The following is a 26,905-nucleotide window of genomic DNA, read 5'->3' as shown; positions in this document are numbered from 1 at the left end:
GCAAAACAGAAACAGATGGAATGATTGGAAATATACTTTTATTTCCCATGCCAGTGACAGTCGCCTGTGGAGGCATTATGCTTTTGGGTTGTCTCTCCATCCATCCATGCCATTCTAATGAACACAATATCTCAGAAATGCCTTCAAGGAATTTCTTCAAATGCTTCAAATTCTTCCTTCAAACTGAAGGATGGACTGATATGGTTTTAGTGGTTAAAAGTCAAAGCTTAGGGTCACTGTGACCTTACACCAGTCCCATTCTTGTTAATGTGATATTTCAGGAATGCCTTGAGGAAAAAAATTGGCACAGACATCCACTTGGACATAGATGTACTGATTGGATTTTGATGGCCAAAGGTCAAGGTCACTGTGAACCTGTTTTGGCCATAACTCAAGTATTCATACAGTTTTCTATCCAAAAGGTCAGAGGTCAACTTCAGTGTGACATCATAATGCCCCGCAAAAACACTTTTGTGGCCATTACTCAACGCCATAACTTGGGAACAGAAGGGGAGACATTTGGTCAGATACTGAATTGGTGACACCAATCTTGGGTGTCTACCTTGAAATGTTGCTGATTGTAAAAAGCTTCTTCAAGATATGTGTAAAGCATACAAATTTTAGAATTTGTAGCTTCTTTCAGCAACATCCATATTTGCATTGTCTGCTGTCATGGTTCCATATGAGTCTGGACAAACATGGACGAACTCTGCAACTTGACTGGTTGGTGGAGGCATACAACCGCAAGGTGGTATTAGGGGTGTTGACTAACTGCATGTTTATAACTGAACTCGTGTTAGTGGTACTTTTGTTGTACTTGGACTGTAGTACATTTCATAGAAGTATATTTCTAATATCTCAACCCCCCCATGTTTATAGATGGGGTGGGCAAAACATTAGAAACACATCAACGTAATAGTCACGTACAATTCCACTTAAAAATAAAATCTTGCGAGCTAGAATAGATATGATACCTGCTATTGTGCTGTAGTTCTGTATGCTACATATTTATGTTCATTAATATTATTGCTGCAGTAATAAATTGCAATATTGTTATATAATGTTAATGCAATATTCCCCACACAGATTCTTAGCTAAGTTCAGTTTTGAGTTTCTTTTTGGCTTCTCTGTGATAGCTTTGTCCTACTTCCGTTGCCAGTGGAGAGATGAAGAAGCCAAATAAAGACAAAGAAATAAAGTTAATATTCTACCCATCCTGTCTTTTGAATCCAGCTTATTACTCTGTTCCCTCTCTTTGCTTATTGCCTCATGCGGCCAACTTAGGGATTAAGTGGGAAAGTGGATACACATTCAGATCAAGTGAACTGTAAGTGTAAGTGCAAATTGTTCTTTGGTATTAATATAAAAATAGCATGAGTTCCCGCTGGGGTAGAAGACTAAGAAACTCTGTTTGGGAGTGTCAAGACAGGTTATACTGTAGATGGAAATAAAAATGGGATCATTTGTCCTCTGTAGGCATGATGAGGACTTGATTGCTGCCAGGTTTTGACAATTCAACATGAATAAGACTGGAATGAAACTGTTAAGTTTTCCATAATTCACAAGTTTCTAGCTCAAAGTTCCATTTTGAGCCAAATCAAGTGAGTTGCAATCAACTTTGGCAGTCTTACACTGTCTGACTGACAAAGCTGACTGGATTTCGTGCTAGAGGTGCATTACTTTTGAGTGCTGGAGCTGGCTGCAGCCTAACAATGCGCCTCCATTACTTTTGATTGGCAGGGCTGAACACACACTCGTGTTTCGCATTCCCAGTGCTGATACAGTGTCAGGAGGAAGCTATGTGAGAAGCTGAACTCAAACAGAATAAAGAATGGCATATGGCAAATTTCTGTGATAAACAATAGAAGCTGCAGTTGCGTTGCGTGCATAACACAAAGCTTGAAAACACACACTAATGTGATCAGACATAGAGAACCCTCCCCTCTCTATTTGGACCTTGACAGCTGACACAAACCAGACCAGGCTTTGAAGTGAAAGGTGGGATTAATTACCTGAGAATGCTGAATAAACTAGACACATACAAAGACTTAGCACCCATATCGGAACATGGACACACGCATGTAAACTACAGAAACTTTTTTGTTTACAGGGCAGGAAACAATGTTCATTGGCAGTAAGACTAAACACATTACTATTACTGTATTTTACTATATATCAGAAATGTTTTGAATTCACTAGAGGCTTTTTTTGAGATCAATTAGACTTCAGCCAGATCAAATTACTTTTACCTCTGCACATTTGTATTTAGTGGGAAATCTGCAAAACATTAAGCCTCATGCAAGAACATTTTTGTATTATCTAAACATACAATTTTCTTGAGGGTTGTTTGTTCCAAGTCAGATTCACCCAACTCTCTCAATGGCCACCTGCCAAGTAAAGACAGAGGACAGTGAACATATAACAAATGGACCGAAAACTATTCTAAAATACTACAGGTATTTTTCAACGTGGACCCAATTTTTCCATGTTTTTGTGTCTAAGTGTCAGATGCGATCAACAGTTTTTGAAATTGGCCCAGTGTTGAGTGATACCCCTGCAGACAGCAACAGCAAAACATGCTGCAGTGTAACCACTTGGGGCATGTACACATCGTCAGTTTACATCTGCTAAAAGTACTTGTGTTTGCCACTGACAGGCTCAGGTTAAAAAGATACTTTTCGTTTAACCAGAAACAGCAAATTTGAATCGCCAATCCCACCAAACTCCATCTCAATAGACAGTAATTTAATCAGCGTAAAACACACTTAATTTAAAGTTGATGGGAACTAAATAAAACTCTGTTCCAACAATTATCAGCTGTAGTCTGGTTGAACCAAACCCTTAATTCACCCAGGTAGATGTGAAAATAAGCTGTCTCTATTGACGCTAAAGTAACTATTTATTTAAATGCAGTCTGGTGGAATTGGTGATGCCATTTTCAGGTCTGTGTCTGATTAAACAAAAAGGGTCTTACTCTTTAACAAAAGCTCTATCTCTGTAGGGGTATTTTTCCAAATGTTGCCAGATGTTACCAGACACTTAGAATAATAACCTGAGCCTGTCAGTGGCAAAAACAAGCCCTTATAGTGGATAGAAATTTACAGTGCAAACATGCCCAGAGTGGTTACAGTGCAGACTGTTTTGCTGCTGCCTCTCACTCAATACTGGAATAATTTGAAAAGATGATGTTCCTATCAGTCACTTAGACACAAAACTCAGGAAAATAAGGTCCAGGTTGAAAAATACAGAACTTTACCTTTCATATTTTCTTATGATTTCGGGCTGTACAATGACATAAACAGGGCGGCACGGTGGTGTGATGGTTAGCACTGTCGCCTCACAGCAAGAGGGTTGCCGGTTTGATCCTGGGTGTGGGATCGAACCGGCCCGTGTCAGCGTGGGCACTCCGGCTTCCTCCCACAGTCCAAAGACATGCAGATTGGGGACTAGGTTAATTGATAACTCTAAATTGTCCGTAGGTGTGAATGTGAGTGTGAATGGTTGTCTGTCTCTATGTGTCAGCCCTGCGATAGACTGGCGACCTGTCCAGGGTGTACCCTGCCTCTTGCCCAATGTCAGCTGGGATAGGCTCCAGCCCCCCCGCGACCCTCAAGAGGATGAAGTGGTTAGAAGATGAATGAATGAATGAATGACATAAACAAAGAAAGAATGGTTTGAAATGGAGTTACAATGGGAGGTGGTCAAGGGGTCAAGACAGACATAGAGAATAATACAGCCTACAGTAGGTGATGTAACACATCTGTTAGGTTATGAGAGTTTTTGTTACATCTACCATGCCAGAATGGTAGTGAAAAAAACATGAATTGTGCATTCAGTATATTTACGTTGTTTTCATTTAGTTGATTCCAGTATCTTATTTAAACTCTAAATTCATTCATATTACAGGTTTCGAATTCTTAATTCAAACAAGTGTATTCTCCTTGTAGTGACACACAGGCTTTCTGTATATGACTTGTACGACAACATCTTTGATGACAGGTCTGAATCACTCATATTTTGCTCATGCCCAAGAGAAAATTCAAAATATGAGGAAATATTTAAATCGCTTGTACGTGCAGCTGAAGGATAATTGTGTTTATACCAGGGGTTCCTGCATAAGGCCCAATGGATATTTCAAAAACTGTAAAACATCCCCTTCAGATCGGCTCAGTTACAGTATTTATTTTTGAACTAACTTATTTACAATGAACATTTCCTTGTGCATAATAATAATAATTTGTAATTAGGCTGCCATATTTCTGTGTTTGAAGGCACATGAGACACTGCAGCTATGAAACACATATTAATTTCCCATCTTTTTTTTTCCCCATCTCCCTTCTCAGGTAATGCTGGCTGCCTCCTATTGGTCTTTGCTGGCACCGGCGATCGAGATGGCGGAGGATTCTGGGAAGTACGGCTCATTTGCTTTCTTGCCTGTGGCTGTGGGATTCACACTCGGGGCAGCCTTTGTTTATTTCGCTGACCTTGCCATGCCCCTGCTGGTAAGAACTCTATCATTCTCTGTACTGAAGACTGCAATCACAGTGTTTGCAGTGGTACGTGAGCACTGACTGTAGCAGGTGCACAGCTGTGTCGATTGTGGTGGATTATTTAGAGAACTGAAAGGAAAATACTCATCAATACACTTATTGAATGTACAGCAGCAAATGAACAAAAAGAAACAAAGTGACTCCTCAGGGTTACATATCAGTTGCAGTCATATTGAGGGCATAACCTCTCTGAGAAGTTTGTGGAAACAATCGGATGTTGCCTGAGGTGACTCAGAGTTATTGCTACACTGAACAACGTTGTTTTTTGTTCAGCTTTGACTTCAGCTGCTGGTTGATCGATGGAAAACAAGAGAATTAGTCTTGGTGTCACATCAGTAAAATGTGTTTTAGAGGATTAATCAATAAAGGGGGACCTCCTGCAGTAACCTGTAACTTTAGATGATAACTTCTGAATGCCTTTATTCTACATAGCCCTTGCTCTTTGCATATTGTTAAGCTTTGTGAGTCAAGGCAGAGCCAAGTGAGCAAGTTGCATAATTATTCACAACACATAAGAAATGCCTAGATTAGGTATAAAGTAACATCTTAGTGTCTGAGTCCATTAGTAACCCAGTGATTTATGAAAATGTTCTACATGTTTGTATTTTTCTAACTAGTACAGGGGATGATGGGAAAATTATCATAAGAAGCTTTTCATTTATAAAACAAACTAACCTGAAAGAAGTGCAAAAGTCTGAAATCATAATTGGATAAATCGAGACCACACCCTGACTTCTGTTCCATTTTGTTCCAGACTACCGTGTTATCTTATCATGTTTTTTTTGTCCCTTAAAAACTCAAATTAGAAAGTTCCTTTTAAAGTCTGAACACTTTCACTTTTCTGGCTGTGATTAGTATGTAATTGTATGGGCCTTTTTTAGGACTCCGCTCAAAGAAAATATGAGGGAATCAGAACGCTGTAGTATTAATCAAAATTACTGCAAAAGCTGTCTAGGTGTATGATGGTTTCTTCTGTGCAAGCGTCCCATAATATCTGAAAGAGGAAACAGCTTAAAATGAAGTACTTGAGTTCTGAAGTAGAGCTGATCATTTTAGAGCCTCTTAATGTTTAGATGCTACCAGGCATGTAGAACTCAAATCCAGTCTTGAGTCCTCCCCCCAGACATTTTTAATCTTGGACTTGGCACTCTCTGCCCCTGGTCTTGACTCTTAAGTCTCTGGTTTTTGTGTCAGTAGTAGAGCAAATGTCTAGTCATTTTTGTACTGTAGGATGAATTCTCTCCCTTCCGTCTCTCAATTTGCTGCCTGCTTGTCAAGATAAAAACTCACGAGCAGGCCTGGCCTGCAAGCTAAGGACCAAAAACTCGATCAGTTAGTCTATGGATGTTGTTTTTGATTGATATTTTGGATAAAGGTAACAAAAATTGCTTTTTGTTGTTTAATATTAGATCAGTGACTATGTATATATAGATAGGTATCCAGTAATCTCAAGATTGATCCATTGAACCAACCAGTTACATTATCTGCAACTCATTCAAAAGCACATGCCCCGTACACAGCACTGTCAACCCTTATAACTTGGTGCACATGATGGCAGGAAACATCAGATATCTTCAAACTTTAAGGTCTAAATGCAGTTCTTGAAGGTTCCTGGTTCGATCCCGGGTGTGGGAGCCCTTCTGTGCGGAGTTTGCATGTTCAACCCGTGTCAGCATGGGTTTTCTCCGGGTACTCCGGCTTCCTCCCACAGTCCAAAGACATGCAGATTGGGGATCTAAATTGTCCATAGGTATGAATGTGAGTGTGAATGGTTGTCTGTCTCTATGTGTCAGCCCTGCAACCTGTCCAGGGTGTACCCTGCCTCTAGCCCAATGCCAGCTGGGATAGGCTCCAGCCCCCCCGCGACCCTCAAGATGATAAGCGGCTAGAAAATAGATGGATGGATTATTCAGTGACATTTAGCAGGATAGCTCTAGGGTTGGGAATGTCGGTCTGTTGGTCAGTCTGTCTGTTGGTTGATCTACCACTTTGGCCCAGACTGAAAGATATCCACAACTACTGGATGGATTGCTATGAAATTTGGTACTCTGGTGACTCTGGTGATCCTTGACGTTTTACCTAGCTTTAGTTAATGGCCAAATACCTGCAAAAGTAATGACATTCTCACCAGACTCAGCTCTAGGCTACTTTGTGTTGAGTGCTAATTAGCTAATGTTAGCATGCTAACATACTAAAAAAAAAAGGTGGCCATGGAGAGCATACTGAAGTTAGCATTTGGCTCAAAGCACGGCTATGCCTAAATACATCAGAGTCTGTCCTCCAAAGTATGACCACATAGGTCATATTAAGAAGCAGTATTTATTCACATTCATTGTTAGCAGTGACCTCTTGTGGTTGTAGTAATTGAATTGGGAGCAAAGGGGGAAGTCAGGCAATGTAGTGTAAGGGGCAACAAACTTCGCTTATGGTGGGAGGGAGGGGAGGCGGATGGGTCACACAAACCAGGGTTGGAAATTAGCACCAGCCACGACTCAAATGCTGGTAAACTATGCCAGCAACTGTTAGATTTTCTTAATCAACCAGCCAAAATAAAAAAAGATTATCTATTGAGTGGCCACAGTGGCAGGTGTACAAAAAAGTTAATTTCCAACCCTGACACAAAGAAAAGACTTACATCTAAGAGACCATGTCCTGTGTGAAACCAAAAGGGAATATTGACTTATTTTACCAACATAATGTAGTATGTGAGATTCATTAAATTATATTAGTAACAAACACTTATTTTAAGCCAAACAATGACCTTTTTTCTAAAATTAACAATGTAGTTTTGGTGCAACTGTGACCATTTCAAAACATATTCAAAACTGCAAGCGTTACCAGTCAAATCCAAGCTATTCAGTTGTAGATGCACTAATTTAGGAAACACTCATGTGGATGGTATTAGAAGGTAAGAACATACGACCTATGTGGTAAAATGGGTTGGAGGACTTGTTGAAAGACACCCTTACAGAGCTGCCAGCATGGCTGTAGACTCTTAGTCTTGTTTTGATTTAAAAGTTTAATATATTGAGTCTGAAAAATATCAAAATACGCCTCAAACACACTATTTGCAATATGCTATGTGCTACAATTAAGTGTATAATTTGAACTGTAGGACATGATCTGTAGTGCAGTTTCTGTAATTTGCTTTTTTTTTCTTCTTCTTTTTCTTGGACTTGGTCCTGGAGCTGTGTGGACTTGCCTGGGACTAAATGGTTTTGACTACAGCCCTGAATTCTAAAGGATCAATGCCACTTATAGTCAGTTCACTTTGAAAAATGAGGCAAGGTTATTATTATTTTAACAGGATTATCTGTGCTGCCCTGCTCAGCACATAATGTATTTTGATTCATGACCCTTTGGCAGGTGAATGAGAAAGTCAACTGATTGTGATTATATTTCAATATTTAAAGAGGTGTACAAGTCTTGAATAACAAAAAGCTGAATCCTATAATTAAAGATTTTGTAAGAAAAGAAGAAGAAGCAGAAAAAAGGAAGAATTGTTTTATTAATCTGCAGCAAAAAATAATAATAATTGTCTTTGTAAAATAGAAAGTCATCATAGTGTTGCACACGTCAACAATATCTGATGAATAAATCAGAACATCATCAGAGCCTTGTTCTGACCTGAGTTTAACAGAACAGGGAAGGGTAGAGACGGGACACAGAGAGACAGAAATGCGATGCAGCCGCTGCAGTTGAAGTAGCAGAGAACAGCTGTTGCCTTAAGCTCCTGCAGTCACACCAGGACAGCAGCAATGACACGAATTACATATGAAGGAACGGCTGACACATCACCATCATGCACACTCATACAAGATGACACACAGTCATATAAACACAGTGTACTGAGGAAGATGGGCAGTGAAGGAGGAGGATGATACATCCTGTCTATACATAGACAAGCTGGTGCAAACATATGTGATGTAAGCATGTTTGTGGTTTTTGTACAGGTTCAGTCTGTTGGGATTAGTGCCGGGCGCTGGTGACGTCCTACTGATCAGAGTGTAGGTTACCTTTCTGCTCTGATTCACATTATGAGTTTTGAACACTATGGACTGGTTTGAGCTAATTTTGCCATTCTGTAATGGGTGTGCATGTGTAGAGATGTAACATTTGGGCAGTTATATTTGCCTTTTCCTGCTGAAGTGTCACCACACATATACTGCTACATTGTAAGGCATTTAAAATGGTTCCACTGCTGCCTTTAAAAATGTGAGTAAACTGAACTTTAACAACTACTTAAAAGTGGTCTTATGAGTTTTGAAAATGTAAAACCAGTAAATTACTGTGTATTAAAGAAACGCAGCAAGATCATGAATGATTTCTTCCCACTATGAAAAAGAGGGGTCCCTGGAGAGTTTTAACTCTTAAACGATCAAGTTTCTTTAGGAACTTAATTTGATGATTATACTGAATTACATTCATCCAACTTATTATTTTAAGTCCAAAAACTTCAAGGAAAAGAACCCTCATGTTTACTAGTTCTTAGGTAATCTGAAACTAAAAAGCTAGAAAGTTTTGTTTTATTTTTTATGCCCTGGCTGGGGGCATTTGTTTTTGGGTTGTTCATTGGTCCATCTGTACCATTTTTGTGAATGTGACATCTCAAGAACATCATGAGGGAGTTTCCTCTAATTTGGCACAAACGTCCACTCGGACTTTTTTTGTGCTAACTCAATACCTCATATGCTAATTATAACAAAATTTCACACAAATGTGTAATAGGATACATTGAAGAAGCAATGACATCTTTTTTCCTAAAGGTCACAGGTCAGCTTCACTGTGACATCATAATGTGCTTCAGAAACACTTTTCTGGCCATTATTCAACGCCCTAACTCAGACACACAAGAGGAGACATTTGGTGAGATCCTGAATTGGTGACACTAATTGTGGATGTCCATTTTGAAACTGTGCTGATAGTTTCCGTGGTGCCAGGTTGAAGATGTGTGTGAAGCATCCGTGTTTTAGAATGTGTAGCTTCTTTGCAGTAGCAGCCATATTTGTAGCATCTGTCATGGCTACATATGAGTTTGGACAAGACATGGATGTAAGAGGTGTTTATTGTAGTTTGAATTATTCGAGACTAATAAAACGTCTTTATTCATTTTGAGTTCATAAAAAGATTAGTTGATTCCACTTAATTGCCGAATGATGATAACAGTGTACAACGATGGCAACTCGGCCTTTAAAGTGGTGGCTAAATCTGCGATTGCCATCAAAGCAAATGTTCATAAATTAGTTTAGAAATCATAAAAACGAATAACTTTGTAAAGTATGAGATATCTACAAACTTCTATATCATACTCTTATTCATACCTCTTAATTATAATAATTATATATTCTTTACATCTGTAACAAATCACAATTTCCCCTTGGGGATCAATAAAGTATTTCTGATTTTGATTCTGATTCTTCACTCAGAAAAACCAGACTTACTTTTCTTTTTAATCAATTTATTTAGACTAAACTTTTCTTTTTATGGAGGTTTAAATACAATTGTGTATCATTACTTGATTATTTGATTAAGGCAGGTGGATAAAATGCTATTTTACTTTTATATTTTCTGAACATGCGTTTGTGTATGAACATTCTGTCTCACCAGGTATTTGCTTGTAATTGTCAGTCATAATCACATGGTAGAACTTGGTCCTGCCACCCTTTGCTGCAGTCTAATATCTTAAGCCACTCCTCTTATTTCAAGCTTTCTTGAAAAAAGCTTTCTTCCAAAAAAAGAAATGTTTGTCACCAAAGAGACTGTGATGAAAACTTAAGACCAAAAAGGAGGCACTCTCTGCTTTGAAACACAGATTAGACACTCACTTTCAGCTGCACTACAAGTCTGCTTAGCCTTAAAGGTAGCCATTAAGATCTAACCCAGTCATTTGCTGCCTCTCCACTCAACTCAGCAGGCAGTAATTGGGAGGCTGACCTCTCTGGCCTAAAACCACCAATGCTGCACTTCAGTACCTGCACTCTGTTGGTAGTCTGAGGCAGAGGGGATGCTCTGAAAAGAGATCTGTATCAGCAGCGATGGACAAACAAACCAATCTTAAAGCAATTAGGCTTTCCAGCAAATTGTGTCAAATGGGTTTTATTTCTTAAGGCTGAAAGCCTTCACAGGGGGCACATGCTGCTCAAAGCGATTTACAACAGGCAAGCAATTGTGGAAGAAATTGCGGGGTCAGTTAAGTAATGATGAGCAAATACACAAAATTGACCTACAGAGAACATCATGACACCATAGTGAAGCTTCAGAACCTGACAATCCTAAAATTAAGTGTCTGATATATTGTATTAATGTTATACACTTAAGTGTATTTTTTTGACTGTCAGATGTGGTTATAACCCAGTTGTTTGTTGGTACAATTATAAATAAGTGTGGAGAAATAGTGCTAGGAACGTGCTTCGTAAATATGCTTGTGTAGCAGCTCACGGGACGGTGAGCAATGGAGGGACAGGCACAATGAGACATTTTTTTATTGTAATTCTAAATCTTTCTCTAATCTTTCTTTTTCATATGAGTGTTCCAAGTTGGATTCACCAAACTTTTTTAACTGCACAAACTCGTCATAAATCGCTAATTTCAGCCATAGACTGGAAAAATAATGGACATAGCTACCATGACATCAGCCATTGGTTTGTTGTCACCTGTTTTGAAGCCCAGAGTTTGGCATTTTAGACATCGCCATCTTGGTGTTTTGGAGCCAGAGGTGATTAGATTTGGGTGAGAGGCTGGCGTTGTGGAGGTGCGAATTCGGGTGGCTCTGACTGAGAAGCTGAGTACACTGTCATTAGACAACATGCCACTCAAAGAAGCCCGCCCTTAATTATGTATAACTTTAAGCCTTAATAAAATATAAATGGGTGAGTTATAAATAAATTCACCCCTGTACAGTACAGATGGAAAATTAGCTGTAGAGACCAAAACTGTTTTTTGTACCAGGCTGTAAACACGTTTATTTCTGCTGCAGAGTTTAGCACTTTAACATGGGGGTCTGTGGGGATCGACTCGCTTCTGGAGCCAGCCCCAAGTGTCCATTCAAGGAACTGCAGTTTTTGTCACTTTTGTGTTGGCTTCATTTTTCAGCCTCAGAGTTTGCAAGTTGGTTTCAGCCTGATGAACATTAAATTTGATGCCCATAAAATGCCATACAGGCTGCCTGTTCCACTCCATTTGTGCGCAGTCAGTTAAACAATTAGCGAAGGAAATAAATACAGCGGACAATGATGTTTCATCAGCGCATTTCACTGTAACAGAAGCAAAGAGAGAATGGTCATTTATTTTGTATTCATTTTACATTACTAACTTTAATTTGGGTTTGGTAACATTGGTAAACACAATCAGAAGGCATTATGATTCTTAAGTCACACAAGTGCTCCTCCCTTCGTGAACGAAGGTATACTAAGTGTACTTGACTTGAACAATGGGTCTTTTCCACTTGTGATTTCCTTTGTATCCACAAGAAAATTGGTGAATGCAACAAGCTTAAATATAACATGACATGTTAATTTGTTTGACTTGTTCTTGCATCAGGCCCAGTATCTTGGACTACATATCCATCAGTTGTGAGGGGTTGCACTCTATCACATGTTCACTTTCCATAACAGTCATGATAAGCGTGAAGCCTGTCTCAAAGCTTCTGTATCACCTATACCATCTCCTACAATTGAAAACCCAGTTGTCTTTGCCATATATAACTGGGATGGGAGAGCTTTGTCAGCATTCTATCTATCTCTTTCTTCGCTCTTTCTGTAACTGGATTTAGAATATCTTGGTATACTTTACCTTACCTTCACCTACCCATAACTGGATGCTTTTTTGGCACTCTAGTAAGACAAGAACTTTGACTCCCAGCAAACTACAAGAATGGCAATGCTATAGACAAGATAGATGTTGCTATCTCTTCTAAATCAACGTCTTCCCAATATCAATTGACATTGTAGTTTGTTTTACTTTGTGCTGTTCCACTCTTAAAAACCCCGGCACAACAATTAAGTTGGCATGGCTACACATCAGAGTGGACTAAAAATGACATTAGATTCAGGTTGATACTTTGGTGTCTAGTAAATGGTTAGGGTAAAATGGAATCCCTCTCCTCCACAGGAATTGGTTAGAGTGGACGCAGTGTCAGACTGAAGATGGAAACGGAGTGCAACTAGTTGACATTTTGTCAGGAAACTGCATTTCTGCAGTAAGTGTGAAAAAAGTCTGGGAACATTCACATTTTTCACCATTTTATTGGAAGTTATCTTTTTGCTATTTGGACTCAAGCTAGCAGACTAATATTACATATCCTCATTGACTGCTTTTCTTTGCTACCTTATATCATTCTTGTCATTTAATCTGTCATGCCCCTCATTTTTCAGTGTCATTTCATTTCATTTTCTTTTGAATTTCCCACTATATCACTCATCCACATCTCTGCTTTATTCCTTGATCCTCTAATTCCTCCCCAGCCCTGCTTCCTTTTCAATTCTCCACATATTCCACCTCTTGTTCGTCTTCTTCTCCTTCTGCCCTTTCATTCGTTGGTGCCATGGTGACAGCAGTAGAAAACGTCAGGCTGTGATAATGGCTCGCACAAAATCAACTGGGACCATAGGGGGGGTCTTCCACACACAGCGGGGGGCCATCAGTGTTTGGACAGCTGCTGGTGCCACTTTTACTGGCTCCTCAACAAACACTGGGACTGAATGAGAAGAACGATTGAGGAAGGGCAAGATGGACAGAGAGGGAGAGCTGGGGTTGACAGGGAGAGAAAGATGGAAGCGATAAGGCAACGGGGAAGATGAGAGAGGGAGAGAGGTTGGCAGAGTGCAGGAAGGAGCTCAGAGAGCTTCCCAGCTTGGTGATGAAAACCAAGTAACCATGACACTGTGTAATCCAATAAGACATTTTATCACCACTCCTATTTCCCATCTTTCTTCCCACATATCTCTATCTTGCTACCCCTCACACTAAAGGGCATTATATTATACTTAAATTGTCTTCAATACAGTAGTTTTTGTTTTGGAACCATGTCATGGCGATTGAACTCGTATATTTAAAATGCAGGGGGGAGAATTTTTGTTCCAACAACAAAATATGAGCTGGAGTATTGAAAGCCCAAAAGCACCACACCTGGTAAGGTAATTGCTGAGCAGTTGGTTTTAAAGCCCAACTTGCAGGTTGGAGACCATGGTGAATAAATGTATAGGGAAATGATGTAGAAACTTGATTAAAACAAAAAAACAAAAACATATACACACTACAGTGACTTTTGGGGTCATTTTGTGAGAGAATTTTGCTTCCACATCTACATACCCACTAACCGGAAGTGACGTAGCGTAAAGGAGTCCGGCCGAGTTCGATTGAGTGTAACATTAATAAACATGGATCCCAGTACTAATTTTGAGATTGAAGAGGTTGAAAATGTACATTCATATGCATATGACGGCCCACAGGCTTATAATTATGAGCCTGCTAGGCGTCCAAGAGACCAGGAACAGATCAGGGTTAGGAGAAATAACGGAGAGAAATAGAGCTATGGTGTGAGGAGAACCACTGGAGAACTGGGCAGGTGTCTTGGTGAGCGACCAGCGTTAGCTAACGACAGCTAACGATGTCCAACGCTGTGTTCACATCACAACATTAAGTTTGCCATCACGTATTAGGTTATAACAAAGCTACCAATAGTTCTGCCAGTATTAGATAACTAATGCTACTTACCCATAACAGAAACTAATGCGCAAATATCAGCTTGTATCAGACGTCTCTTGCTATGCGTGTTATAACTCCGCATTACGGTGTATTGACATCCGCAGGGGAGAGAGGGAGAGAGAGGGAGAGAGAGAGAAATACGAAGATTTCCTGATAATTTTTTGTATGATAGGTGCTTGTGTGGGAACTGCCAGCCCATGTCCTCAGCTGTGGAGAGTATGTGCTGCAGGGAGGTGGATGCCTTCTGGGCTCTGGTGGAGAATCTGACCCCCAGACAGACATAACATGCCTCAGACTGCCCATCAACCCTCACGCCACCCGCTCCTGTCTCAAACACGGAGGCCTCCCTCTCCTGCACAAACACAATAATTCGGCATAATCACAAATGGTGAAATGCACTGTTAACAACTGAAAAAATACTAACTCACAAGTTTACTACCGCTCAGACTCACTACCACCTACTGCGCATTGGACAGAGGCAGGGTCAAGGACGCAGAGTCCCTCTCGTGACGTAGTATCAGGCGATGTTGAAAAAAAAAAGCGTTTTTAGAAAAGGAGCTAAAAAATAATTTTCAGACAAGGTTATGTATATATTTTTAAAAAAAATTAACCTGCAAGTTGCACTTTAATATTAGATGGATGGAGTAGGTACAATGTACCAATCAATTTGTCCTCAGCATATTGACTTTCATGAATTCATGGAAAACACTTAATTTCCTGGTGCAATTTCTCAGCTGTAAACGTCCTATTTATGGTGTCAGAAATTACAGTAATTTAACATGACAATCACAGGAACCAGCACAATGTACCTGGTTAAGTGTGCCTCAACAATGCAGGCAAACCAAAACACACCACTTACACTCCACTTACACCACTTACACTATACTCGATAATCTCAACCGTAATGCCAATCACAGTGAAACAATAAAATGGGTTACCAAGTGGAGGGGAAGGGTGTAAGGTAGAAAGAAATATATAAAATGTACAATACCACAAATATGTTCCCCCTTTCATAGTGATGCCTAATATTACAGTATTAGTATATAATGCAGCATTTATTGCATGTCTCTTTGTCCTGGAAGAGGTATCTCTCCCTTTTTGCTCTTCTGGAGAATCTCCCTTTCTTCCTTCTTTCCTCATGAGAGTTTTTTTTTATGTGTGAAGTTTTTCCTTATCTAACTCAATGGTCTGAAAAGCCTTTTACACTGAAAGCTCAAGTTTGACATTGTGCTAAGAAAGGCCATTTCAGATTGGGAGAGCATTGCACATTCTGTTGATCAATTAATTTCAATTAAATTAAATTGAACCTCGACCCCAAATATGCTGATCTCAACCATGCGCGTCCAATGGGACAGGAGGAGGAAGTAATGGCCGTAAAAATATTACAGTAAACTAGAATAATGGAAACATTCTCAGTGTTCTATAACCCCACTCTCTGTTCCCACTGGGATTTGAGTAAAAAGTCACAAGGATGGCAGAAAATACCAGGACGAGGATACCAGTTTGGAAAAGGACAGATGATAGCTGGCCTAGCTGTTGCAGGTTTAAGTGGTTTTGGGAAGCAAGAGTAGTGTTCCTTAGAAAAATAGATGGAGATAGAGAGGGGGATGTAGAGAGCGTAATGAAAGAGAGGGAGAAAATAAAAGAAACAGGGAGACTGTTCCATTTTCACTTATTCTTTTCAAACTCTCACTTGCGCTCCTTAGATAATATGTGTGAAGATACAGTGTTTGCTTGTATTTGCAGAGACTTTAATGTGTCTGGTCTCACTTGAATGAAACAGTGCTACTTTCTCAACTTATTATCCTTTGTATCCCACCCTACTAGGCATCACCATAACAACAAATAGTGGTTGGGGCATCAGCAGTGTTGGCACCTTGGAGTAGGAGCATTGCATCATGGTGTACAGTATATCACGAGATCTGGGTTCCCTGTCCACAGTACACAGGAGGCACTTGGCCAAATGGACAGCACTAACAATGACCACAGCACCGCAAATACATAACATCTTTACTGTTTGCCGTGTCCCGAGAATTGCTGTCTTACTGGAGTGACTAACTGGGATGATTAGTCATGGTTACCCTGGGTCAAAGTCTCAGCTATTGGGACTCGGTAACTGGGACACGACAACTGTAAAATATCACCTAGGTTGTTTTGTGAAGCTTCTTTGATTCCTGCAGCATTTACTCCATCAGTGTGCTTACACTACAGGTGAAGACAACGAAATTCATACCAAGAGGGCACTAGATAAACCAAACAAACATAAAAAAATATATGGATTTGAGTCATCCATTAATTGAATTTTCTTAAATGTACATTGAATCTCAAAATTTTTGGTACTGACCAAAATGTGTCAGTGGTGTGGTGTCAATTCTTCCTGTTTTAGACTATTTTATTTCGGCAAAGTACTTGTGCGGCTTCTTGTGTTTAGGCAATATTTTACAGTTGTCGATAATTGTCTCTTTTGTTAAGTGGAGCATAGGGTTTTGTAAAAAAAGGTTACTGGAAGTAAGGTTTCAAAACAAACGCAGTTTAAATATGAGTAACAAAACTCACGTCATTTAAAATAAAAAAAAATAAAAAAAAATAAAAAGGAGCCCAAATTGTCTGCAGCAACTACAGGAAAATGAACAGATATTTGTATTTTTTTTAATATAAAATTACTGTGTTAGTCAACATTTACTCATACATAAAAAGCAAAGTCTAACACAATGCTTCACTTGTGCTCGTACTGAGGTACATGTTTCTCTTCATAGGTTTTTGCTGATATAAGCTACAAGAAAGGGAAACTAGAGTTAGTACGCCAACCATGGTTAGTAAGTCCCAAGAACCTGGATCAGTTGTGCATCTAACCATGTTCCCTATGTATTGCATCTTATAATTCTGAAGCAAAGATCAGGACAGCACTCCAATTTGAATTTTTAACATTGCCACATAGATGTTACAATTCTGGTAATAAGTCAGCTAAGACATAGTAAGACGAACGGGCTGTCAATATTGTTGGTATCTTTTAGAAAAGGGGTTCTCTGCAGGTGTGAAAAGTGAAGCCAATGCAGAAGTGCCTTAAACCTGCAATCTCCATAATGGCTAGTTGGGGGCAACTCTAAAAAGAAGTCCAGTTGTGTATAGGTCTAAGGGAAAATGAATCTACTTCCCACTTGATTAATTACTGTAATAATGGTCTCAATTGCTAGTTTAAAGTCTACTTCAACACAGCATTATGTTCATTTTGTAAATGCTAGTCCCATTCAGAGTGAACTAGTCAATAAAGCAGGTTATGCTTTAGGGTATGGCTGTGATTGAGAAGTCGCTACCACAGCAGTGTTTTTGGGTTCTTAGTCAAATCAATCCTTCACACCTCCACAGCTGCACCCTTTTGTCCATATATGGTCACGTCCGGCACCAAAACCAGCCCTGAGAATTGTGCCCTGATTCCAGTATGTCTTGTATTCATGTCCACATTGGACGATTCAGCACTTCGCTATTTGCATTGAATACCAATGTTTAGTTCCAATGCAGGAAATAATGTTATCTTGATGTAGCAAGGCGGAAAGTAAGGCCAGAGTTTGCAACCTGTAACAGATCAGACTTTATAACTGTTTTTTGTACCATTATCAATAATCTTTCTCTAACTGTAGCCATACCATAAATGCCCCATTATTGCAGAAAATGTATTCAGAATTAGATGCAGAAAAATGTTGTTTTCCAAAGTGGCAATGTGAGTTTTGCCTAATTATCTAATATTAACAGTTTTGGCTGATATTTGATGCATTTAAATGAAAAACCCTTGTTGGTTTTCACAAATGTGAGTGACTCCCCATTCAAACTAGTTCAGTCAGTTGTAGGAGTTTCTTGTCTGGCCTCTTTAACATCAGGATATTTACCTCTATTCACTCGCTCAGGTGAAGCTGTCAGCAGGACAGCTTCACCTGAGCGAGTGAAGCTGAAGCTGTCAGCAGGACTTGAGACTCATGACCAGGGTCCTTGCTGAGTTGGGTGGATTTGTAGTCCGACCATTAGCGGCCACTAACAGGCTCACTGGATTACTCTGGTGCTGATGTTTGGCTGGTCAAAGTGCAATTCAGAGTAAGGCTTTGTTTATCTGCCAGGTTCATACCTTATTTGTAACAAGAGAGAGAATGTTTGTGGTTGCACACAAAGCGAAGCCATCTGGGAAGCCATCTTTAATGAACACACACAAAGTCTTTCTCCGTTTGTGTCGTTCTCTCTGGCACACAAATTGGAGAAGAGTGTTGAACAGACATGGCCTAGTTACCAAACAGGTTCCCTCCATTTCAGAGGGTCCTGGTCCTATTCTTGTTCTGACAGAACACTGTGCCTTATTACACCTCCACACAAAAGAGCTTAGCAGACCTTATTACATTACTTTGCATCCATAATGAGATATAATGGAAATCAGCCTTCTGCTTGCTCACTGTGCACTATTATGTCACTGCATAATGGAGGAAATATGGTTGATGGGAGATTTAAAATTCCTCTGCTGTTGTGTTCTTTTAACCCCTCTAGCTGTGATTGACACACTCCTTCAACCTTGTAGCAATTCCCTGAGATTTGATTGCATGAGACACGGCAATTTAATTAAGCAGAGTCTTGATTTTCTTTCTTGGAGTGTTTTCTTCTGTTTGGCTGTGCTGATTGCTCAGTTAGTCTTTCAGTATTTTAGCATGGTTGGATTAGTGATTTGGACATGAATAAAGATAGCTGAACAATGTTAAAAAGCATGATAATGTAATATAATTACGTTAGCTTGTTAAGCCTTGACACTCATGTACTCCAGCAGTGTATTATTGTAATTGTCATATGGGACTCATGAGACAGATTGAAATGCAAAAGCCAAGATAACCTGCCTTTTAGCCCCCAGTCCTGATTCCAGCCCCATAAAAGTAAATGCTGACCTACTGGTGATTGAAGTCATTGTAGCATGTATGTCCATTGTCCAGCCCATAATGCTATGTTTATAATACACAATTAGATTACATAGGCAAGTCTTGCTAGGTTTATGGCCCATTGAATAATGACTAGAAAGGAAATAAGTGCTCTTCTTGTTGGAGGCCCTGATGACACTTGTGATTTAATAGTTAGAGAAAGTCATCTCAAGTCATCTCATTTTCTTTTGTACTAGTTTTGCAACATTATCCCCACCACTCACCATTGCCATCTTTCTCAGCTCAGCTACCTGTTCCAACAGTAGAGACTGAACTCTGTATATCTGTATATTTGATGCCACTAAAAACCATACCTTCAAGATTTCTATATATACCTTGATACTCTTTGGTAACTGAGGATAACCACTGATAGCTGCCGCAGTAAACAACAGCGCTATCCTCTTCCTGTTTTGGCTGTGCAGTGGTTGATGCACTTCCTTTGTCCTGTAAGTTAAAGCCCTATTCAGACGGGATTAGTTTTACATAGGTACAGTACAGGCCAAAAGTTTGGACACACCTTCTCATTCAATGCGTTTTCTTTATTTTCATGACTATTTACATTGTAGATTCTCACTGAAGGCATCAAAACTATGAATGAACACATGTGGAGTTATGTACTTAACAAAAAAAGGTGACATAACTGAAAACATGTTTTATATTCTAGTTTCTTCAAAATAGCCACCCTTTGCTCTGATTACTGCTTTGCACACTCTTGGCATTCTCTCCATGAGCTTCAAGAGGTAGTCACCTGAAATGGTTTTCCAACAGTCTTGAAGGAGTTCCCAGACATGTTTAGCACTTGTTGGCCCCTTTGCCTTCACTCTGCGGTCCAGCTCACCCCAAACCATCTCGATTGGGTTCAGGTCCGGTGACTGTGGAGGCCAGGTCATCTGCCGCAGCACTCCATCACTCTCCTTCTTGGTCAAATAGCCCTTACACAGCCTGGAGATGTGTTTGGGGTCATTGTCCTGTTGAAAAATAAATGATGGTCCAACTAAACGCAAACCGGATGGGATGGCATGTCGCTGCAGGATGCTGTGGTAGCCATGCTGGTTCAGTGTGCCTTCAATTTTGAATAAATCCCCAACAGTGTCACCAGCAAAACACCCCCACACCATCACACCTCCTCCTCCATGCTTCACAGTGGGAACCAGGCATGTGGAATCCATCCGTTCACCTTTTCTGCGTCTCACAAAGACACGGCGGTTGGAACCAAAGATCTCAAATTTGGACTCATCAGACCAAAGCACAGATTTCCACTGGTCTAATGTCCATTCCTTGTGTTTCTTGGCCCAAACAAATCTCTTCTGCTTGTTGCCTCTCCTTAGCAGTGGTTTCCTAGCAGCTATTTGACCATGAAGGCCTGATTGGCGCAGTCTCCTCTTAACAGTTGTTCTAGAGATGGGTCTGCTGCTAGAACTCTGTGTGGCATTCATCTGGTCTCTGATCTGAGCTGCTGTTAACTTGCGATTTCTGAGGCTGGTGACTCGGATGAACTTATCCTCAGAAGCAGAGGTGACTCTTGGTCTTCCTTTCCTGGGTCGGTCCTCATGTGTGCCAGTTTCGTTGTAGCGCTTGATGGTTTTTGCGACTCCACTTGGGGACACATTTAAAGCTTTTGCAATTTTCCGGACTGACTGACCTTCATTTCTTAAAGTAATGATGGCCACTCGTTTTTCTTTAGTTAGCTGATTGGTTCTTGCCATAATATGAATTTTAACAGTTGTCCAATAGGGCTGTCGGCTGTGTATTAACCTGACTTCTGCACAACACAACTGATGGTCCCAACCCCATTGATAAAGCAAGAAATTCCACTAATTAACCCTGATAAGGCACACCTGTGAAGTGGAAACCATTTCAGGTGACTACCTCTTGAAGCTCATGGAGAGAATGCCAAGAGTGTGCAAAGCAGTAATCAGAGCAAAGGGTGGCTATTTTGAAGAAACTAGAATATAAAACATGTTTTCAGTTATTTCACCTTTTTTTGTTAAGTACATAACTCCACATGTGTTCATTCATAGTTTTGATGCCTTCAGTGAGAATCTACAATGTAAATAGTCATGAAAATAAAGAAAACACATTGAATGAGAAGGTGTGTCCAAACTTTTGGCCTGTACTGTACGTGGGGTAAAGTAATACTTACCAGATATTTTAGTCCCGTCCGAATGTGCCATGACAGTAATCATTACTGCACGACGTCAGTAAAGATTACTACGACTTTTACCTTCTGTAAAAGGGTCCCGGACAATTACCTCAGGTAATACTAATCCCGTGCGAATAGACCAGCAGTAAATATGTGTGTTAGGGCTGTCAAAAAAAAAAATCGACGTTAGAAATATATTTGAATATAGCCTATATATTTTTTTATAAGTTCTAACCTAAATTTGATAATTCGAATATCATTAATAATTAATTAATACTATCAATAATGTTGTATATCATGGTGAATCCCGTTCGGGCGGAAATGGCTCGCGCACAAGCCGGGCCAGAGAGGGACGCAGCGGGAGGGAGAGGCGCGGGCGGAGGAGCCCGCTGTGCCAACACCTCCCACTGCGCTGTCCGCGATGTGTGACCTGTTCGGGGAGACATACAGGGAGAGTGTTGCACCTGCTGCCTCCCTGCCTACCCTTTTTGAAGAAGAGATGAAACGTTACCAGAATGAGACACCACTATGAGCCGGCCAGGATCCACTGTTGTGGTGGAAAACTACAGGCGCACTGAAGTATCCAAACATTGCTCAAATAACAAGGCAGAAGCTGATCATACCTGGCACTTCAGTGAGGTCAGAACGGGTGTTTTCATCTGAGTGTCACATTCATATTACGCCAGCAATAAGCATCTTATTTTTTGTTTTTTGTTTTTTTTTGTAAAAAAAAAAAGTAAAATAAATAATAATAATAATAATAATAATAATAAATTCTAATATTATTTGAACTTTACTAAATTAATTTGAAAATATTCGAACTCAATTTCATGGTGCTTTTGACAGTCCTATCATACGCACATGATGGCAGGAGGGGTGGTGCGTGAATGGATTTACCCCTCCCACTTGTGGTAGTTTTACTGATATTTCTTGTCCCGTGCGAATCGGCCATTAATATTACTGACGTCCTGTGGTAAAGTGACATTACCCCACGTGCCCATGTAAAACTAATCCCGTCTGAATAGTGCTTAAGCCTTCATCTTCTGGGAATATTGTACCTGGTGGCAGACAGTGTTGAGTGGTGAAAGCGAGGCTTTTAGAGAACCAATCTAGAAGCCCATGGTGTCATTATTTTACAAAGTCTTAGAGCTGCTGTGAAACGGCACCTACCCAATTGATTAATTTTTGCACTGATCTCAGCCTGTGGACCTTTTTGTGGTTGTCCAGCCCAGTTGCATTGGCATGTGGGTATCTTCTCTGCTGTCCTTTCTTGTTTGCCGTTATTCTGTAGCCATTACATTGTGCAATCAACATTGGCGTTATAACGATTAATTAAAGCAAAAACTTGTCTATTTCCACTTTTAGTCCATTGAGAAATGTGTGACAAAGTGATCCCATGCCTCTTTTTTGTCATCGTCATCGTCCTCCTTCTCCTCCGCCTATCCTGTCTCAACTTATTGGCTTTTCATAAGAATACACATATTTCTAAATATGCAAATCTCTCAGTATATTAATAAATTATGTATCTAATTTAAACATCCATATCATGATGTCCTCAGGGTGATTTTGGTGAGCACGTCAAAGCTCTTCAGAGCCACATAAAAGTAATACTGCCCATGACTATAAAACTCACTTTCTTGTGTCGAGTATGTCGAGTGCCTCTTTTTGGGGGTGCATTTCAGCCTTTATTCAATATTATACAAGAGGTAGACAGGAAGTGAGAGGACTATGAAATACAACAAAGGCCCCATTGATTGTGAAACTGCAATATCTCTAAAATTTGACACACAGTCTTCTGAACACACTGCTCAACCATATCACCATGTTGTCCAGTGACAAAATAACATCTTTGTGACAACTCTGTTCTTTTTTTCTTTTCCACTTTGGAATGTAGACTGAGAAGACTGGTGGACAGACTGTATAAAACGGCTTCAGAGAAGCATCAAGTAAAACTCATGAAGGCAACTCGAAAAGTTATTCCAAGCAAGTCTGACAACCCTGTGACCTGCAGGGAGTAATCTATGATCACTGCCTGGATTTTTAGCATAGTTGGTCTATCCCTTTAAGACTGCATTGAGCTCTCCTGTCTCCCATTAGACTATTAAATGGCTGACATTTGGAGTCTTGCGCCCTGATAGATAAGGGTTCTTAGAGACACTGCTGCTAGCTGAACGGCTGATGTGTCTGACTTATTATCATCTGACCTATTTTAACAAAACTGTGCTTTGATAATGTGGCATATGCAATTTGATGAGCTCTGTACTTCAGCCTTGTAGTATTATGAGTGTATGCATATTTAACATAAGCGACCCCACTGGGAATGAAACTGGTAACCCCCGCAGCATAAGTATCATCCTTTACACACTCAGCTACACATACGCGTTCTAAGAGCCTGCCTCCCTGTGTGGGAGATTCACACAGTCAAAGTTACACAGCAGCAGAAATTGTAATGTGAGTTAAGGGGCTGTTTTTATATGTGCATAAATTAAAGAATTAGACACAGCTGCATTGTCCTGATTTTGATGGCTCAGCCCTGGTTTGGTTGCTGTCTTCTCATCAACAACATATAAAGTTGATTTAGATTGACACAGAATCAACTTGATTTGAGTGTTTTGGGCTGGTTTCTTGTTTGTTTGCCTTTTCTTGTCTTTATTTGGCACATGAATAAACATAAAGCTCAGTAGCACTCTGGGACACCTAAGACTATCCTCTCAAGAAAAACGACAGCATCAGTCGGTTCAGCGAATGGTCCAAAATTACATGTTTATTGTACATTAAGTGACAAGGGCCCCAAGTGGCCATAGGATTTGTTGCTGCTGTTAAGGTGGGGCCAAGGGGGCCATACCCCCTTGATACAATTGCTTGCCCCCTACTAGCCCCCTGTGGAAAAAATAATTTTTAAAGATACAGGTATCTTGTGAAAGTATACAGCCTAAGGCATACATTGGTATCAGCCATGTTATGCTAGTTTCTCAGTAAGAGGATGAATGGGTCCCTTGTAGAGCTGCCCCCTGAAAGTCAGGGATTCCAATCATCAGTGTTGAGTTAAGATGACTGTAATCTCTCAAGACAGATTCTGCAATTTACATTATAGAATCTGTCGGTAGCCCTGTGTGAAAGACGACTAGAGAGGGGGGGAGGGCGGAGCTTTGAGTTTGAACGGTGCTGCGCTTTAGCCAATCACAATGGAGGGGGCGTGGCTGAGACATGCTGGTGTCCCCAGGAAATGTGTACCTACAGAAACAGCAAGCTCCGCGTCCATAGCGACCGCTCCACCCAAAACACCGTCTCGTCAATGTGATTTTTTTTTTTCCAGTGGATGTCTGAGTTACAACATGATTGAGCTAACTGGAGTAGTTTCATGTCGTATCCGACAATGGGAGGCTTTTAACAGATGACGTCCTGATGTTAGCTTTGCTAACTGTCCCTGTCAGCTGCAGCCACTGATGCTTTCTAGACATCGTGATTTCCCATAACTGAATAAATACCACACATAGCAACGCAAAACTGCTTTGCTGGCTCAATCATGTTGTAACTAAGATATCCGCTGGAAAAAATATGTTATTCACAGACCGTTAATTGAGTTATTACCTTATTTTTATACAGTCTATGGTTATTACAGACACCGCTAACGGCTAACGTTAACAGCTAATGGTTAGCCCAGCTAATCTACGATAACCATGTTAAAACGTGCACACAGAAATAGTAATGTTTGTTCAATCATTGTGTTCATAGACTTAACAAACATCAGATTAGTGTACACGGTGATATAGTGACGTGAAAAATGTGATAGCGAAACTCTGCTGGTTTTCTACCCGAAGTATTTGTAAACAACACAGCGATTCCCTGGGGGCACCGCCGGAAGTGAAGGGCGTGAGCGATCGCCGAGGCCCCTGCACTTCCGTTAGTTGAAAAACTCCGGGCTGTGCCTCCAGAGGTAAGGGAAGTTTTTTTTTTTTTTTTTGTACCGATGGATTTCCAGATTGAGCTGACTGAGATTCCTTCAAGTTGAGCAGTCTTCTTTTGTTTGATGTTTGTTTGTTTTTTGTCAGTCAGTGTCCAGTGCACTTTTGGAGACATTTCAGTTTACACATTTAGCTACAGAGTGAGTGCACTTTCATGCTGCTCTTGGTACAGGTAGCTGCTGACACAGAGGCAGCTGCACTGAGGAACAGAAGCTTTGACGGGCCAAAAGCTCTAAAATAATGTAATCTTTTGCCTTCCCTTTTGAAGTGGCAGAATTACAGCAACTTTATATGATACAGCCTCTGGCTTTTGTTTGATATATTGTGTTGGCTAAAGTGTTGTTGACGTTTCTGATCTGTTTTTAGTGTAGTTGCATTGTTTACTATATTACTTGAATGTCACTGTCAAACTGAGTGTGCTGCTGAACCCTTTTCAAGTTCTCAAACTCTATATAAAAGAAAAGGAACAAGTAGTTGAATTTTCATTTTGAAGAGCCGAATCTGATTTGACTGACATAATTCTGAGCAGGGTACAGCCCCAGTCCCTTGAACTCTTACCTTAAGATATCTGAATAAAAATAGGTTTGATGGGCACCCATACCCAACTGTACTGCACTACGCAAATCAGATTGTTAGTAATATTAACTGTGAAATAAGAAACCCAAGTAGGCCTATATCAGTATGTGTTTCCTTAACTCACATATTGACGTGCTTATCAATTTGCTTATATACTACAACAGCATAAATATCTGAAATTCAGTTATGGCTTTATTTATGGTGTGTCACTCTAACATTTTTGATGGCCCTGTCTGGTCACCCCTTTGAAAAATTTCTGGGGCACCACTGACTGATACCCATTACAACCTTCTATATGAGGTTCACAGACCTTTATGTGTATCTTTGGAATAATGTAATTCCAGTTTAAGTTTGAATAGGGTCCTAGTAGTAATTTTAACCCAAACCATGACTTTTCCCTATCTCTTAACAAGTCGAGTATTGGCCTAAACCTAACCTAATCTTAACCATTACATTTCCACATACAAATATTTGTATGGTATCTTACGAAATGTTATGCACATTGGTTTGCATGTTTTACAGATTAGTGTCTGTACCAGTTAGGTTAGGTTCAGGAGAAGAATTATGGTTGAGCCTTGTCAGGTTTCATACTTGATGAAATGCGATGACTGGTGACATGGGACACAAACCCGATCTTCTGGGTCAAAGTCCTGTGTTTGTTTGACCCTTTTACCACCTTGACCACCTCCCTATGCAGACTTTGTTGCTCTTAATACTACGTGATCTGACTTTCTCCTTTGCTCCTGTCACATGAGGAAGGTCAGCCTGCAGAGCATATGTCACGTGATTACAACGTCCTGGCTCAGGATTATGTGGGTTTTGTAAGAAATATCATACAATACCTTTCGTAGGTAAGTGACGGTGTTGCTAGGCGCTGACAAATGATGGTGTCCTGCCAACAGTAATGTAACGTTAAACACATAAATGTTCTGGATGGCAATCAAGAGCTATGTATTTTATCGTATAATTTGGATGACTCGTTTGACATGTATCAGTTTTCATGGAAATTAAAATACCTAG

General features: G+C 40.1%; 1 protein-coding gene across 3 annotated transcripts in view; it reads left to right on the top strand.

The window, feature by feature from the left end:
* slc39a11 (solute carrier family 39, member 11) overlaps positions 1-26,905 on the top strand; it is a 198,783-nt gene that overhangs the window by 40,974 nt on the left and 130,904 nt on the right. For all 3 annotated transcript variants that reach the window (XM_033612248.2, XM_033612247.2, XM_078163216.1), the window contains exon 4: positions 4,344-4,502. In XM_033612248.2, coding sequence (XP_033468139.1) covers positions 4,344-4,502 — 159 coding nt within the window. The remainder of the gene's footprint in view (positions 1-4,343; positions 4,503-26,905) is intronic.

Source organism: Epinephelus lanceolatus, chromosome 21 (assembly GCF_041903045.1).
Source record: "Epinephelus lanceolatus isolate andai-2023 chromosome 21, ASM4190304v1, whole genome shotgun sequence".
In the NCBI taxonomy this organism is placed as follows: domain Eukaryota; kingdom Metazoa; phylum Chordata; class Actinopteri; order Perciformes; family Serranidae; genus Epinephelus; species Epinephelus lanceolatus.
Note: the sequence above shows the minus strand (reverse complement) of the source record. Positions and strands in the feature narration are given on the sequence as shown.